An 18,600-nucleotide genomic window follows, 5' to 3' on the forward strand; every position below is an offset into this window, starting at 1 on the left:
TCAGTATTACTTGACCCTGCAGTGAGTGCCCACAGAGATAAGAGGATTCTTCACTTTTCAAAGTATTAAATGCATAAATATTGGTAATATTGCTGCACTCCTGGTCACTACTGGAATATTGGAAACACTGTAGAATTTTGTTTTAGACAAAGTGAGTGGGGATAGAGAAATACAGACAGCACCACTGCTAGAACCTCACTGAAAACTCAAGAATAGCAGCTAAACTCAAGATTTAAAACTCACTTCCAAACTAACTTCTTCTTACCCAGAATAAGTTCAAGGATAACAGCTGAATTCAAGATTAAAACTAACTTCCAAACTAACTCCTTTTCACCCAGAACAAGCTCCAAAATCTGGCACAGGGAGGCACAAGCTCAGGGACAGCTCTGCTCATTTCTTTGCTCCCAGCAGCTCCTGGGCTGTGAGAGAACAGCAGGGCAAGCTGGAGACAGCACAAGTTAGAAGCTGCAGAGTGGCATAAATCTAATTAAGTCTAAGTGGTAAGACTAAAGGAATGTAAATTAGAACCAGATATACATCAGCTCCCTCACATGCAAGTTGCACTGAATCAGACTTCCTCTGGATTCTCTAAATCCAACACTCCTACCCTGTGGAGCTCAAAGTCAAACTACAGTTTTAGGCAATAGTTCACCAAAAAGAATGCATTGAAGCTCAAGAAAATTGAGAATACAAATTTAAAATATACTTTTTTAAGTGTAGCCAAAAGAAATCCCCTCCTCCCCAGGCCAAAAATCATGGTTGAAATTATTTCCTCAAGGACTTTCACTACTGTTCATTTTATCAGTAATAGACAATAACTGGGGCAAATCAACCAAATCATCCCTCTGCAGTGGCACCACTGAACTTGGTACTTATCCAGCAGCAAAGTGAACGTGCTGGAACAGCAAAACCAACGTTCATTACATAAAAAGCAGATTTACAGCAGTAAACCAATTATTTTATTAAATATTCAAGGCAAGTAACTTTCAAAAATATATACAGAGCAAAGGAACAAAAGCTGCATTAATCTTAAAAGGTGATTTTATGCACAGAAGCAACTTGCAAAAGCAGTTTGAAATTCAAAATACCATTCTTCTCATCAGAAATCCAAAATACTGTTTTTCTCCTGAGGTTGATACCCAAAGTGCACACACAAGTCAGAAGGCACCAAGGACATTTATTACTGAGCATGCAGGTAGCAATCTGATCTGTGAAGTGGCACTGCAGCTTGACAATATTTCAATATTATTGAAAATAATATTCTAACATGAGTTAACCCATCTGAAATTCTTACCAAGAATGGTAAAAGCAAAAATATTACCCAAATAATGGGCAACATGGGCCTCTGACTACTTAAAATCCTGTAATTCCCTTTTGAAGAGCTCCTTACTAATGATAGCAGTCAACCTGGGAGTTTGTATCAACTGAAATCTTTGCAGCCCACTGGGGCCCACCCAGTTTGTGTTCTTAAATGAGATCTAACCAAGAGTCTGAGCTCTCAAGCTGGCCTTTGTTTGACAACAGCTGCACCACAACTTTTTGTCTGCTAACAGTGCAAATGCAACTGGGAGAAGAGAGGCTCCTTCACATGAATTAAATAAATTTTATATTAAATTCATATTTATATTATCCATATATATAAATTAATAAAAAAAAAAAAAAAATCAGTCAATCTGTCCTGCCCACTGACCAATTTAAATGCAAGGTATTGGGTTTGCACCTGAGGAAAACAACCTCTGGAGGATTTCCTACACATCTCCACGACCCTGAGGAGAGTTTCCTACACATCTTGGGCTCAGTAAAATTCCAAGGTGGATGAAACCAGCCTCTAGGCTGATGCACAGTGCAAACACAGAGCAGCTGGATCCAACAAGGCAGGAACTTACGCTTCTCATCATCAGCATGGACCAGAGATGCTGCTCTGGACAAAACATCCAAGGGTGTCTCCATTCCTCTCTGGATCCTGCAAAATTCAGAAGCAAAGTTTCAGGGAGTAAATTTAACACTCAGAGCACACACACCAGGTTTACAGAGTAATGAACAACAGGAGTATGACAGCAAAAATAACCAAAAATCCAACTTCCTGCTGTTTTTTTCTTGTTACACCAGCACAGGACTTGTTAAAAGTGCCATTGCTGAAAACAGGGGAACCTTGGGATTGGCTTTCCCACCCAAAAACAAAGCAGAACAGCAGATTCCCAAGTGCTGGGACTGTTCCACTGCTCACACACAGTGTAACAGGGCTGTCTGTTAATAAACAGCTATAATGAGACAATATCAAAGATATCGTCCCTGCAGTGCAGGCACAGCTGGCCTGGCTGCCTGCATGGGCATGGGTGGCTTCAGATCCTCAGGATTCCACAAAGTTCACCCCCACACCCTCTCCCACAGTACAATCATCCAAATTTTATCATTTTATTAAGATTTTTTTTTTTTACTAATAAACACATTGTTGAACTCTGGGTATGTGTATGTACAACCACACACAGAAGTGCATTTTTTTCAGCCATAACCACACCTCAGTAACTGCTTTTACCCTGGATTTTGCCCCTTACAACACACAATTCCCATCCATGAAAAATTAATTCCCAACAAATTCAAAATATGTTGTATTCCAGTATTCCAGCACTACAGCAAGCACCTGACTCCCATAAAACCTGTGACTGAGTCACAGCTTCCCAGAGTTTCACATGAATGCCTTCAAAACTAAAAAATAAAGATGTTGCAGTATGAAATTCCAAAAACAAGAAAGGGAAAGGAAGGAAAAGAATAACATGCTGTCAAGATGTTTCTACTACAAGACCAACAACTTAAATGTGTTTTCAAATAAAAAGGTAACAGCATAGGCAGAACTGTTAAAAAAAATGGAGAATGAGAAAAAACCCAGAACAACTCCACAAAAACTTAGCAAAAAACTTCTCTCATAAGAACTGTTTACTGTAACTTATTTTACAGTATGATCTTGGGAAAAAAAAAAGTAGTGGCAACTGCAGAAATCTCAAACATATGTCCAGCATGTACATTGACTTAACAGCAAGCACATGTTTGGGAAGCAATTTCCTTGGCTTTGCATTAAAACAATAAACCTCACTATCCTCACTCCCTCTTCCTAAATAAGTCAGACTTTGATTAAAGACTTGAAAGCATAAAATAAAGGATTTTAAAGTGTTTGTAAGTTGAAAAAAAAAGTATTTTTAAGTTTTAAACTTGTATTTTTAAGTTTAAATAATGAAATCCAGTTAGATTTCCATAGAGCTATGAAAGAAGAAGAGACAAATTTGAAATAATCGAGTGTATTGAGGATTGAAACATGTTTCTCTCTCCCTGCCAGAATCAGCTTTTGCTCAGGAATATTTTAACTCAACTCATAAAGTCAATTAACTATTTAATTTAAAGACCTATGGGCAAGAGGTTTTAGAAAACAAGATCTTAGCTTATTTAACTATTTTGTCTTCATGAAATATTTATTCCTTTCACACTTGGCCACATCGTCCTCCAAACCAAAGCAAAGATTTGGAAGAGGATGTTCCCTGAAAAGCCTTCAGCACCATTCCACTTGCATCCCTCAGACCCTGAAGCTTCATTTCTTTCAGATTTTTTGTGTTCTGGGAGTTTACTGACCCTCTCACAGAAATTCCTCCAAAAAGAGTTAAAATTCAGTTGGTAAAATTTAGATTTGTCTGATCAGGGGTGCAGTTACATCAGACTGAAAAAACTCAGGATTCAGTGCTAACTTCATCCTACACTTCAAAGACAGAAATACAAATATTTTGGTCAAGTCTTTAGGAAAAAAATCAACTCTTAATAAACAACAATGTAAAGAATAGTAAAATGTCTTATTAAAAACAAAATAACTATATTAAGAAACTTTTTTTCCCCAGCTTTCCAGTAATTTTCAATTAATGGGTGTAGCAGATGCCCAACCCCTTTCCAGACCATGCTCCCAGTAAGAAAATTAACTGGTGACAGAAACCCACACTGGGAGAAGGAAACAGGAACCAAGTCTTAATTCAGTTCAGGAAATTAGACACTTAAAAAACAACTTGACTGAAAGTGGCCTCAATAGAGCTTTGCAGCTTTGTGTATTATTAAAGTTCATATCATGAGAGAGCTGCTGAGGTGTGCCCCTGACATCCAGGGGGATTCATCCCAAACCTGCAAATCTCAGGGTGAAATCCCAGCTATTCACTCACCTTTTCAACAGAGAACCTGCAAGGAGCTGTACACTGCCAGATTATTTTTCAAATCGTGTTACATATCTCTTTATCTCTAAATTAGACCAACAGATCAGTGATTACAGCTCAGGAAAGAAATGATCTCAGGAGGGTGAGAGAGGAGGGATCCTCTCTCAGCTCCAAGTTTAAAACCCCAATTTGATCAGAAGATGCTGCAGCTGGGCCAGGGCTGCCTGGACAGGCCAGCCCAGCCATCCTGGGCGAGTCACCTTTCACAAAGACCAAAAAGCACTTCCCAGGCTTCCAAGAAATAAAAATAAATTTTAAAAAAAATTTAAAACCCCAAACAAAGAAAACCACACCAAAAAAACCCCCCAAATCCTGTTAATAAGGAGACTCCTGACCAAACCCAGCTATTTCTCAGTGTGACACAAACCTGTCTGTGCAGGCTGAATTTTCACGTGTCCCCACCAAAACAAAACTCCCTGCAAGCGCTTGGTAAGGGAAAGCCAAACACGAGATACAAGTGGATTTCCCCTGGCTACATCTGATTTAAACACCCTGGAAACGGTTTCCCAAGTAAATCTCACTGGTTACAAAGTCTTAACTGTTAGACACAGGAGACACGAGCCAAAAGCACTGTTACAAGCGTTCAAGATAATTTTATCTACTGTTATTGCAAACATTAGCTGAATATCTTACAAAGTGCTCTTATTTATCAGTTACTGCTCCCACTCAACGCTGCCCTATCTGCCCTCTCACCTCCACAGCAGCAGAGAAACATTCTGGAAAACAGTAAAGACATAAAATCTGAAAGCAGAGATGTCTGAAAGACCGATCTGAACACGGACCCACCTGCAATTTTTTTATGCAATACCTGAAGCACACAACACTCATTATGCTAAAGAAACAGCACTTTATTTTCCCTCTCCTCCACTTTATTTTCCCTCTCCTCACATTTTGGCAAGATCCAGAAACACAGAGTGCTCTCACCTTTACAAATGCCTGCTAATGTTTTTTGAAGGCGATAGAGGAGTGAAAGCTTTAGAAAATGAACATTAAAGTGTTTTCAGGGATTTATGCAGCACTTTCCAAGCATCAGGAGGAGCATGCAGGGAAAAACCCTGAGGTTGCTTCTTTGAAATTCAGTTAACAAGCAGCAGAGCAGCACTCACTCAGCCCAAACTGAGACAATTCTTTAGTCCCACCAATGATCATATTCACAGTGGGAGACGTCAGGAAAGACATGAGACAAGGAGAACTTTACATTTGATTTTTTAAAAGGGGGAATGGCAAAGGGAGAGGAAGGAAACAGGGACAAAGATGATGTCTGGGCAGTGATCTACAGAGTTAGGATGGGTCCAGGACAGATCTTAGCTCAAGTCAGGTGCCAAAAACAAGGACAAAACTTGGTGATGAGAACCACAGACACGAGTGCAGGCAAGACAAAATGAGAAGAATTTTGATACAATTTGGAAATGAAATCCCAGAGAGAAGTCACAGGCAGGACAATGCCTGGATTACAGTGCAGCAGCAACACCTGAGGAACACCAAACCCAGCCTCAAACCTGCTGGACACACTTGCACCCTGCCAGGAGAGAAAGGCTGAACCTCCCATGGTGGACAGAAAAGCCTGGCACTTGAATTCCCACCGGCAGAAATCACAAAGGTAAGGCTGGAGGGAGAAGAGCGGGATTCATAAACAAAGCCCTTTAATTACAACCGTGAAAAAGCAATTCATGAACAACAAGGTACTTGAGAAACCATCAAGACCAAAGTGTAGATAAACACAAGTACAAGGAAAACAAGATTAATTGAAAAGAGTGGTCAAATAGGTCAAAAGCAGCTCCCACCTGGGGAGAAACAGGCCCCAAACGGCCTAAATTCATACCCAGAAATGCCAAGAAGAAACAGCCTCTGCTGATTTCAGTGGAAGAGAGTGAAACTGAGGAGGAAATCCAGACACAATTGGTCAGCACAATCAGTAAATCCACAGGGAAGGAAGATAAAGCAGAAGTTGTATGCAAAACAGTTAATTTTTTTACAGGAGAGAGTAAAGTGTATTTGCCCCATGAATGAGAATAATAATAAGCATGTTGCAACCAACAATTTTCTCAAAATGGCACAATATATTTAAATTTCCTCAGCTTTGCTTAGACCACAGCTTCTACTTGTGGACAGAAAAATCCTGTGTTGAGATACCCATGTGAAATGTTAAAATGGGAAATGTGCAAGTGCTCACTTGAGATCATGATTACCAAGTAACACTGATTATTTACAATTCAAAATCTTCAGGTTATTTGGCTAAATACCACTTTTTTTAGAAAAAAAATGTATTTATCCCCTACTTTGGAGTTTTTTAAAACCATGCTTGTTATGCAGGCGGAAAATGTGTTTGAACAGGCAGATCTTCAAACAGAAACAACAATTTTACTCATCACACAGAAAATTATAAGCTTAAAGCTGAGCTTTGGTATTTTACCTCGTGCTTTCTGTTGTCTTGTTGCATAAATCCCCCTTAACAAGGTCACATTTTAAGAAGTAAGCTATTGGTAATTTTTGAAAGCTAACAAAACTAAGAAATTTAAGGTGGGAAAGTCTAAGCTGACCTTGCCTTGTACCCACAAGATCACTCAGAGCATCCTCCATGTTACACAACCTGCTGCAAACACATTATGAAACGTTCAACCACAGCCAAGAGAACTGAACCCTTTTCCAACAGAAAACTTCCAGGTGTTCCTGGAAACAAAGCAGTTCACCCCTGAGCTCAGGATTCCTGAGCAGAGAAGGAACAGCATCCTGCACCAAAACATCCATCCCTGCTCCCCACAGCGTGCTGGGCATTCAGCAGCAGCTGCTCCAGCCCAGTCCTTTCAGCAGGAAAATGCAAATGTACAACAGGCAGGCCCAAATTCTACCAGGAGTTAAAGGGGCAAATCCATTGCTTGTGAATCCAAGTAGCTTTTGTAACTGAACCCAAACAAACTTATAGCCTGAATCCCAGTAACCAAATTGTAACTGCGTATCAGTAAGAGACATACAGAATTTGAACAAAACACATTCCACATTAGAAATCTCACAAGTTCACAGATAGGAAATACAAATAAAGGGACTTCATGTCTGGAGAAGACCCTTAAAAAAGTTTATTATTAAGGCAGGAGAGGAATATTGCTGCCCAGTTTTACACAGCTTTGGATCTAAGGGTTCTCAGTATCACTGCCTGCAAAGAGTTTCACTCAGGTTTCCCAAACTGCAGTTTGTTTCTCTGGGAGGAATACTCTTCAAACAACTCTCTCTTCTAAAGCCAGAGAAAAACTAATCACAGAAATTACTCTGCAGGAGAAATCCTGGAACTCTTGATCAGCCAAGTCCTCTTTGGTGTAATTAAAAACTGGCCATGATTTCTTGTTCCTGACAATCCTGAAGCAGCAACCCAGCAGAAAGGAAGCGAGGCGGCTCTATGCAGTGCTCAGTTCCCATTGAGCATTCTCAGAAAAGGGGGCACGGCACCAGCGGGGACAGCTGGACTCGGGGAATCTGTGATCACATCTGGGGAGCACAGCGTGACAGCACGCTGCTCAAGGCTGAATAAAAACCTCTGCCAGTGGGACACAACAGAGGCAGCGCCAAAAGCCCTCACAGTGCCCTTGGGACGCCTTCTAGAAGGTTTCACCTCTGCTACCGACACGGTGCCGGGGTTTTCCCTGCAGGAAGAACACGATGGGCGGGAGCCAAGCTGCGAGTCCCAGACAGCGGGAGAGTCCCGGCGCTGGGACACCCCCGGGCACGCTCCTGCCGGGCCAATTCCTGCGGCTCCTGCCGGCCGGGACCCTCCGGCTGCAGCGGGGGCCAGCGGAGCCTCCCCCGGGCCACGGGGGAATGGATCTCCCTCCCGGGCCGGGGGCAACGAGTCCCTCCCCGCCCGGATCCCGACACCGCCAGGAGGTTCCGCGGGCAGCGCCCGGCCCGGCGCGGTTCCCGCGGGGAAAGCCCCATTCCAGTCCCGTTCCAGCCCCATCCCAGCCCCGTCCCGCCCGCCAGCGCCGCTCCCTCCGCCCCCGCGGCCACCTGTGCGCGCTGTCCCCGCACTCACCGGCGCTCCGGGCCGGGCCGTGCCGGTGGCGGCAGCGCGGCCGCGGCGCCCCGCGGGCCGGGCCGGGCCGGGCCGGGCCGGGCGGAGGCAGCGGCGGCGGTGCGGGCCCGGAGCAGGCGCGGCTCGGCCGGCCCCGCTGGCTGCGCGGGCCCGCCGAGGAATCCCAGGAATGATGGAATTCTGCGGCGAGCAGGTGGGAGCGCCGCCCGCCCCCATTGGCCGCCCGCCCGTGACGTCACGCAATTAGGGTAATGAGGCGCTGACGTCACATCCTCGCAGGTAGGGAGCGCGCGGGCCCGGCCCCGCCCCCGGGGAAGGCGGCAGCGGGGCCGGAGAGTCGCGGGTTCGAGCCCCGGGAGCGCCACCGGGGCACGGGACAGCACCGGCGAGGACCACGCCGCTTCTCTGCCACCCTGCTCCACCCCTAAACTTTTCCTTCCCCAGCAGGAAAAAACTACACGAAACTAAACCTACAGGAAAACAACCGAAAAATAGTCTCTGTCAGGAACAAAGCGCTTTTTAAAAGCAGAAATGCGCGTTCCGAATTAAAGCACGCTGTCACAGCGTGTGACAAAGAAGCTCGGTGCCCCCAGGCACACTGCAGCACGCACGAGTGACGAGTTCCAGAGCTGCTGTCACTCCCTCGGCCCGGCTGGAGGATGGGTCCATCCCCGCACGATGTGACGGGAATCGGAGCAGCTCCGGCACTGTCCTGTTTGCTGCTGGCACTGCCGCGGGGTTTGACAGAATCCTTCTCCCGCAGTGACTCAGCCTGGGAGGAGCTGCCGGCACCAGATTGGAGTGAGAGTACAGCGGAGCCCTCATGGTCACCAAACTGCTCCTCTCCCCTCCGCCGGCAGGCCAGGAGCTCCTCAGCACAAAATGTGGAAATTCCGATTTCCAGCGCCTGTCCAGAGCATCCCGTCCCTGGCAAAGATCGCACCTGCTCTCAGCATCCCAGCACAGCCCCGGCCCTTCCCACGGCAGCGCTCATGCCAAGGCTGCCATTTCCACCCATTTCAAAGAAAGTCTTGCTAAAACTTTGCCTGGTTTTAGCCGTGTTATCAAATCAAGCTGTCGGGCAGCTTTGTGCATCTGGAGCCACTTCCCCGAAGCCAAGGCAAGGTTTCTCCAAGGCACCCTGAAGAACCTGGGAACGCTGTTGCCAGCTTTGCAGAAATGAATGCCAGAGCAGGAGAGGATATGGGAAAGTGCTGCACTGATCTGCCGAGCACACTGAACATCAGTCTCCAAACAGGGCCAGAATGGTGCATTTTATCCTCACAAGGATCTTGAGGTGGCCTCAGGCGGCTCTCGGAGTGCATTGCAAAGGGAAAGAAAAGGACAATAAATCAACCTGAGCCCCATGAAGAGCCTTAGGGCTGCAGCTTTGTGGTGGAACCCAACAAGAGCACAGGGCAGCAGAAATAGAGAGTACCTCTCTGGAATTCTGCTCAGGGCATTTCTCCTGTCCAGCTCCTCCACCCTCGCTGTGCCAATAAAGGCACAAGCACACAAAAGGCACCACAACTGTGTTTGCTCCAGGAAAAGAAGCAGCAAGGCACGGCAGGGTTTGTCTGAGATGCTGGAGCTGGGATTTCTGCACGGAATGGTGGAGGGAGCAGGGCTCCACACGCAGCCAGAGGTGCAGCCAAAGCAGGAGCCCAGCCAGGGTGTGGGAGGTGCGGGCAGGGAGCAGCCGGGGATGAACCCACACACCCTGCCCTTGGATTCCTTGAGAGATCCAGAGCCCGTGAAGGCTCTGTGCTGTCCAGCTCTCTTTTAAAAGTCCATCAAAATCATGCTGACACTGAAGTATTTTCATATCCTTGCAAGGACAGGTCATGAGATCTCCGGGCCACCAAAAGCTAGCCAAAAGCACATTCCAAACCTAAATTAAATCCAGATTTAGACTCCGCACACTCAGGATATCTAATAGGAACACTTCAGTTGATAAAAAAATTGAAATGCATACAGAGTCAGAACAACCATGAACATAATTCTATACATGTTGCAAAACTTTAATCTGTGACATCTACAAAAATATAATTTTAAAAATGATACTGTATTAATAGACTACTGGAGATTATTTTTGTTACCAGCAAGCAAGAAGAGGAGTTTGATGATCTAATATTTGGGGAAAAAGTAGTCAAAACAGTAATGTAGAACTTGTTTGAGAAAACAAGATACTGGACAAGAAAAATACCATGGAATATGGGAAACAAAACCACAGGCACTGAGAAAATATCTGAACTAGACATGGGTACTTATCACAAGAATCAACTGCTGCAGACTAATTACAAGACTTTTTAATATGTATCTCTGAGAAAAAAAGTCTGCCTCTCCTGTTTCTAACTGCTGGAGGGAAGAGGTGGGAAGGGTTTCTTTGTTTAATCAGACAGAGCCCCTGGGATGAGGAGGAGCTTGAGAAAGGAGAGGTCAAAACAGCTTTTGATCCTTTGGAGCTGCTATTGCAGCTCCCAGCAGAAGTTTTAGACCAGGATATTTATTAAACATCTGAGGAACATCAGCTGGCTGGGAACTGACCCCATGCATTCCCTACACACAGACTTCCACTGCACTGAGGTGTCAATATCTGGTTAAAAAAAAAAAAAAAAAAAAAGTGCAAGTTGTCAAACGGGAATCTTGGAAAACGGAATCTTGGAATCTTGGACAACAGATCTTAACACAGCACAAGAAAACCTTGTTGGAGCTGCTGAACTCAACAGCTGCTGCTCACCAGGTAAATCCAGAGATTAGGAAAGCAAACCCAGTCATGGTTGATGAGCTGTATTTTGTTTTGCTCAGGTGTTAAAATTTGGTTTTCATTTAGCAGGAACTTTCTAACTCAATGCTATCAAAGGCTCTTTGCTGACTCAGATACCAGCAAAAATTTACTTTGCTGAAACCCAAAAACTTACCAAGATAGCTGAGGGTTTGTAGCTGAACTAAAACAAAAGTCGTGCTTCAGCACCCAGGTAAGGCACCCAGGGTATGATGCAAATCCTGGGATGCCATTCCTGTTCCAAATGTACATTAATCACCAAAAATTAATCCCAGTCTTCACAAAGGATGGCCAGTGCAACAGAAGGCTTAACCCCTGTGTGAGGGAGCTGGGATTGTGGCTGGCCATGTCTCTCAGCTGTCTCAGGACCATGCTTTAAGACTTTTTTGGGTTTTTTTTTTTTTCAGTATAGAGGCAGGAAAGGTCCTGAAACCAGATGGCAGAAAGCATATTCTAGCAAATTGCAGTCTGCAGGGAGAACCCATGCCTAGTCCTACAGGCCCTACTCAACCATTAATCCTGAAATTATTAATGAAATTGTCTGACATGTGTTCCATGACCAACCAAGAAAATAAAGCATTTCCATTCTAGTAAGAGTTGGTTAAAAATGCCCTGGGCAATTTCTCCCTCCACATGGCCCCAGCAGTGGCACACCTCACTTTTGGGACAGACTGCAGTGTTCCCCACCATGGGACCCAAAGCTGGCCTGCTGAACTATTTCTGACTATTTCAGTGATTCCTGAGAGCAGCAGCAGGGGGCAAGTGTTGTGTGCCTTCAGTCAACAGTGCAATGCAGAGCTGCAAGAAGCAGCTATGTTTTTCATAGGTGCCCATCTAAGGAAGGAGTTTGTCAGCTGGCATCACTGCATTAAAAAAAAAAAGGAATTTTATGGAAGTTCTTCCAGTTTCTGACTGCCACCCTTTTTGGTTTTCCAACAGCAACAACACAGATGCTTCTTTTTCTTTTCCATCAGCCAGGAATGCCTGAAGATCCCTGTAGTCTGCAGAAAACTCAGTGTGTACCAAACTCTGCACAAAGATGATGCAGTTAGTGCCAAAAGCAAACATTTTCTCCAAGCTATCACAAATGCTCATTATTCGTCACAGCTTTAATGAGGCATGGCAGTGCCTTGCCATCTCTGTCAATCCAATTACAGAGCATGCTTCCATCTATCCACACCTTCTTTAATAAAACAGGTTCCATTTACACCAAGTGACAGCAGCTTTTAAAATCAATCTCAAAGCACATTTTATCACACACAAATTACATGGCCTCAGAAGCAAACATCTTTTCAGCAATGTTAACGCTCCTAAAGGCTGAATCTAAAACTTCCTTGCAAAAATCCACATTCAGCTGCACTGCAGCTCAAAGCTGCCTTATATAAAAACACACCCAAAACTCACTATACAGAAGATTAATTTTTTTTGAAGATAGTTTATTATTCATTACACCACAATGTGTTAAATTGCAGTAATTCCAGCCAGACAAGTTGATCCAAACTGTAAGTTGATGGAGATGGTTATTTATTACCTCCTTCAAGACAAAGCTTGCCCTCTTCATAATTGTCTGCCCCATCATCCAAGGGAAGATGAAAAGAGACAGAATAATTTCAGTTGGAGCAGGGTCAGAACAGCAGCATCATCTCCAAGCAAACAATGAGATACTTTCAGACTCAAACAGAACCATGAACACCACTAACTCTGCTCTTGCAGGACATTTAACCACAGGTACTTTTTGCTTGCTTTGGTCTAGAAAAGATTTCACCCCATGGAGGTTCCCGTAAGATGAAGACAGACAAGATAGCTGAAAAAATTAAATACAAAAGGAGTGTCAGATTAACAAATTAAAAGCAACCCCTGGCCAGAACCCACTGGTTTTAATTTGTTAGAGTTTTGTTAAATGCTGATAAAAAGACCACAAAAGGTTCACAGCAGAACTCCAAATGGCAAAATTAGTGTAAAGGAAAGGTCAGTACAGTCGGTATCCACAGCTGAAGGTAAATATTCAGAATAACCTCCTTATTATGCACCTTCTTCTTCTGCAGTAAACATCCCCATAATATATTTAACTCCCTATTTGATTTGTATCCTGTCTCTCACAGAGAACCAGATGAACTTCAGTCCAAGTGTGATCATTAAAATCACAAACAGGTTGCAGCTCAAGATGAGATGCAAAATCATTTTCAGAGTTGCCACATTAATTCATGGTGAGCTACACAATTTACATACATTTGCAGGCTCTAAGAAAAGGTTCTTCAGGATTTCTTCTAAACCAAAGCCACAGGAGCAGGTCACTGGACAGAAGGACCTGGGCACCAAATGATGTTAAAGGCCTTTGGAATATCCATTTATCAGCTCAGGGATGCACATGGAACCACCCTGGAAGAACCAAGCTCAGTCCCATTGGCTGGGTGCAAACACCCATCCTGACTTCCACACTGTCCCCATGGGCCAGCTCTGCAGTTCTTACAGCCTCATCTTGCTAATTACTGAGGACTTGGGATTCTTCCTGACTCCAGGTTTCTGGACTAGGGTCAGTTATCTCCTCAGGACAAGTGGACTCTCTCCTCAGCCTTCCCGGTGTGCCCTTCCCAGGGATGTTTTCCCAAATGGCTCATGAGGAGGGGTCGGGCTCTGCTCCCAGGGAACAGGGACAGGACAAAAGGAAAAGGCCTCAGGCTGTGCCAGGGGAGGCTCAGGTTGGACACCAGCAGGAATCTCTCCATGGAAAGGTGGTCAGGCCTTGGCAGGGGCTGTCCAGGGAAGTTTGGATTCCCCATGACACTCAGAGCTCTGGGCAGGGGACAAGGTGGGGACTGGGCACAGCTTGGCCTGGATGGACTAGGAGGGCTTTTCCAACCTCAGTTTTGCTATGATTCTCCAATAAAACACACCAACTTTCAATTCTGTACTGGAGAGAGAGTCTAAAATTAGTCACAGATAAACTAGAAAACAACAGAGGAGACATCCTTTAAACAACAAAAAAACATAAAGCAAAATAAACCAGACCTTTACTTTAAAAGCAGCTGTGTGAATAGAACCCTTAAATATAATCCACTTAAAAATGCTGTAAGAATTGAAAGTGCAGTGATGGATTTCCCAATCTACTGCTGTCTGCAGAGAACTCACCTTCAAACTGCCCAAGTGCTGCTGGCTCAGTCTCCTGCTTGGCAGGAATCTAATGCAGGGCTGCAGGGACAGAGTTAACAGGGGTGTGCAGAATGAGCACCAACCTCAGACTTGGGAGGCAACGAGGGGAAAGAAACAGAGAAAAAAAAATTGTCTAGAATCTCTTGTGCAAATAATTTGTTTTTAAAAAGCTTTGCCCCAGGCTGTAAAGCCAAAGCACTGTGACAGCACCATGAGGCAGACTCTAGGAGCTGCTCTGTGTCAGCCCTTCCTGAAGCATCCTAGGAAGGGAAAAACTTCTTGGCTCTCATTGTTGTACAGAGAGTAAGCCAGACACTTCACCACTGCTGAGAGCAAGACATTGAGCATGGCAATACTAAAAGAAAAAAACAAAACCACAAACAAAACCAAAAAACCCCCACTGAATGCTTCCCCCTCATGCTTCACTATGAATTTTAAAACAGGAGGTTTGGAGAAGCTTTGGCAGGAAGCAGAGATTAAGCAAATAATCACTGTGTGGGAACACAAGCTTTCAAATTTACCAAGTGCACCATGGAGCTAAAGAGATCCAATGTAGAGAAGTAATAGGAATTAATTCAATAATGAGATGTTTTACTATTTACTTGGTTTATTTAATTGAGTAGGGGAGGTATCTTAAATACCAGGTTCAAGGCTTTTAAAGAAGGTTTCAGTACAACAAAGGGAAGTGAAGGAACCAAAACACAGAGTGTTGGTTTTTGGTCACTTTTGGCTTTGTTTTGCTTTTAAAGACAGCTTCTTGTGTCTGCAAACTCCTCAAGATCAAGTTTAGTCAAATAGAAAATGAGTTAGAACCCTCTATACCAACTACACTTGCACAGATTTTCAGTCTGTCTTTGCAGCTGCAAGAGCTTCAATTTCTCAGAAAAAATTGTGTATAACCACCCCAACAGTCCACACCACTAATGGAAAGGATTCAGTAGAATGCTGGATTATGAAGGCAAAAATTACATGGAAGTTCTTAGACTAAAGATGTAAATAAAGTATTTGGAGTTTGCATGAATAATTTCAGAATGTATAGTCTGAAGCTTCTTGCTCATGTAGTAAAACTTCATCAATTTGTAAACATTTCTGATTGAAGCAGGCTGAGTAAGAGGTTAAAACATGCAGGAGTAAAGTGATTTCTGCCTCTCCCTAAGGCAGTCATTAAGTTCAGGATCAGTTAGCAACTGTGGTGGAGATTCTTATCTAGAAAAACAGGTAAATAAGGTCACTGAAAACTTTGTGAAACCACAGTATCAAATGTGACAGAGCAACTGTCGACTCAAACAAAAAGCAGCCCGGAAAACAGCCATGTGGAGGTAATGTCTCTTCTTCCTGCAGCAGGGAATACAAAGAAAATTTATTTTCTACATAGACTATATGGCCAGCAGAGTGATTTTGAAAATGAAGAATACTTTGTCCTCTCTCAACACCTTACCCAGGAAAAACCATCAGACACACACTGATCATCTGACCGTCAAAGCATATTTCAACTTCAATTCTATTTTTAAATTAATTGCTGGGAAAAGGCATGAGTCACAGCCCTGCTCTGATCCTCCTGCACTGGACACTCACCAGGGGCTGTGTTTATTCTGAACTTTCCCAGGTCAGAAGAGGCTCTTGCTTTACCACCTCAGTGTGAAGAACAACATTCAGCTCCCCCAGTGACCCAGGAATCCTGGCCTTTGTATCCAGCTTCATCTTCTCAGTTTTGACACAGATGTTTGTTGCAAACATCAGGAAGATCTGGGATGCAATGAAGTATTTTTACCAGAAAGGAATCCCAGCTCAGCTGTCTGCTGCCTATGGGCACCTTCCTTGTGCTCAGGCTGCAGCATTGAGTCCGATCTGCTGACAGTGAAGGTCAATAAAACCTAAAGAGAAGCCTCAGGGTAGCACAGGTGAGAAACACAGGCTCTGCACTTACAGATGCAGCTGGGATTTGGAGGGTCTCACAGTCAGGCACCTGGAGAAACTCCCTGCTCCAACACTTGGAAAAAGGAAATGTGCAAGCCTTGAAGAGCACTCATGTATCTGCTGATGGAGGTCAGCAGCCTGTGTGGTTCAGCCTTGTGCCCTCCCCAGACTGAGTTTAGGAGCAGCCAAATGATGATGTATGCAAGCAAATTTTTGATTTTTTGATTTCCCCTTCTTCCTGTGTCATCTAGATCATTCCCTCTGGAGCAGGAGCTGTTCCACACTCCTCTGGCACTAGGGATGTCAGAGGCAGTGAGGCCCATGCTGCTGATTCACCTACACAAACCCTCAGGAGTTTGATTGGGTCCAGGCTCTTCATTACAAAGAAGCCTTTTAAGACATCAGAAATAAATCATCTGCCTGGTTGCCTTTAATGAAAGCTCTGCTACACAAGAAAAAGGGGGAGGGAGCATGAAACAATATCCATGGTGGAACAGCCAAGCCAGAAAAGAGGGATGTCTGAAGAACAGAATGAAAGACTTGAGAATTAAGTCAAGACAAGAAACAATAAAGTATGGAAATGGAGCAGGAAGGTACAAACAGGGAAGTTACAAACGGAATGAAAGGCTGAAGTGAGTTTTTTTAGGTGAAAGAACAACCACACCTCATTAGATCAAAGAGGCAGTAACATATTCCCATGTCCTGACTTCCCGTGCAACAATCCCCGGTTATTTTAGTGGATTACAGCTGTATGAGCAGAAGAAATCATTTCCACACAACTGGTGGGGAACTTCAAAAGCAGCTAACGAGGCTGAAATCAATCTCTCTTCTCTTAAAAGCTTTACATAGCAAAGCTCTGTAACAACTGCCCCAAGTATTCTCTTAACAATGGTGAGGAGTTCAGAGCGAGCTGCTCAGGGCTATGATTCATTCGTGGCTCTCTGCCAGAAAAATAAATACATTCAAGACCAGTGGCCCCAAGGGGAAAGGTAGGCCACTCTTTAAAAAGCACAAGATGAATGATTTACAGAGCAGAATCCAGTTTTCAGCCTATATGGATGAGGAGGAAGGACTTTTTTACATCTCCCAGAGATTTAGTGCACTGACTTGGATACTGGCAGTGCATCAACAGATGGAGGGAACTGGGAACTATGGAGCTGGGATTTGCAGAACTCACTCCAAGGAGCAAGAAATGACCTCTTCTATTGCAGTACACAGAGCTCATCAAGCCACACTGAACCTTGCAGTGGGGATCCAGCAGCACAAGACAAACAGCTCAGGTTACAGGAAGTGCAGCACAGTCCCACCTGTGCAGGGCCAGAGGGATCCTCTGGCACAGTGACAGTGACACACAGCTCAGAGCTGGGCAGGGCTGACACCACACAGCATCTGCTGCACAGAAAAACACTGAATTAGCTGCTAAACAGCAAACAGTGCTTCATTTTTTTCTTCCTCCCCACAAGAACATTATTTCTGGATAAATGCTCAGCCAGCAAGGTGCAGGATGGAGACTGGGTTTTCACTGTGGGAGTGAGGCCAGCTCAGATCACACCAGAATGATTTGTCACTGCCCTCTGATGTTCTGAACCACCACCTCAGCTAGCCAGCAGATCCAGAAACACCAAACCCCACTTTCAAGCGTGTCTTTAATATTCAGAACATTCTCTTTAACTGTACTGCTAAGGGCTTTTAAAAGAAAACTGCTTTGAAATGCTAGCAACTGCATTCCATCATTAAAAAATTCCAGATTTACCTGGAAGTGGCTTAAATCCCCTAGTTCCACTTTTTATAATATGAACTTTTCAAACTGGGGACTTTGGCCTCTTACTAATAGGGCCAGAGAATGCCAGAGCCATACAAACATTCTCTGCTCCCACAAAAAGGCTGCACCATCAGCAAAGGGATATTTGAAGGGATTTGTTTTACACATTCTATCACGAATGGATAATGCAAAGTGTTAAGAACCTGCCTCTGACCTTAGAAAGTTTCCCAGTGATTTACTTCCTATTTCACAGTAACTATTTCCTGAGTCTGGATTAAAATCTCAAACTCAAATATTTCAAAATAAGCAATATTTAAGTTTCCCTGTGATTAAAGCAAGCCTATATGAGTCCTATTACATACAGCAATGTATTTTCTATGGGCTTCTTAAATTCATGCTCTGAACTTCTCCCTGGAAACAATTAGCAGACAATTTCACTGCAATAATTTATTTTTTGAAGTGAGATCCCTAAATCAAATGTAGCTTGAGAGATGGCCCTTATGATCACACAATACACAAGAAAAAACCAAACATGCTGATCAGGAAAGATACATTTTATTTCCTTTTTTTTACCATTATTATTTTTAGCATTGACATTCTCACAAGAAAAATTAAATCTTGGCAGAATTTATTTCTATTAAGGAAAATTTCCTAAATTAGCAAACTCACCTGAGTCAGTGTGAAAAATATTCTATTTCCAAAAGATCCTCCCAATTTA

At 43.9% G+C, this 18,600-nt stretch overlaps 1 protein-coding gene across 1 annotated transcript in view; it reads right to left on the reverse strand.

Annotated features, from left to right (window-relative positions):
• Positions 1–8,301, reverse strand: part of VGLL4 (vestigial like family member 4) — a 78,152-nt gene extending 69,851 nt beyond the window's left edge. Inside the window, exons 1-2 of the mRNA XM_033071520.2 lie at positions 8,269–8,301; positions 1,887–1,963 (exon numbers count right to left, since the gene is read on the reverse strand). Coding sequence (XP_032927411.1) covers positions 1,887–1,950 — 64 coding nt within the window. The 5' untranslated portion in view covers positions 1,951–1,963; positions 8,269–8,301. The remainder of the gene's footprint in view (positions 1–1,886; positions 1,964–8,268) is intronic.
• Between the last annotated feature and the right edge of the window lie 10,299 nt (positions 8,302–18,600).

Source organism: Catharus ustulatus, chromosome 13 (assembly GCF_009819885.2).
Source record: "Catharus ustulatus isolate bCatUst1 chromosome 13, bCatUst1.pri.v2, whole genome shotgun sequence".
In the NCBI taxonomy this organism is placed as follows: domain Eukaryota; kingdom Metazoa; phylum Chordata; class Aves; order Passeriformes; family Turdidae; genus Catharus; species Catharus ustulatus.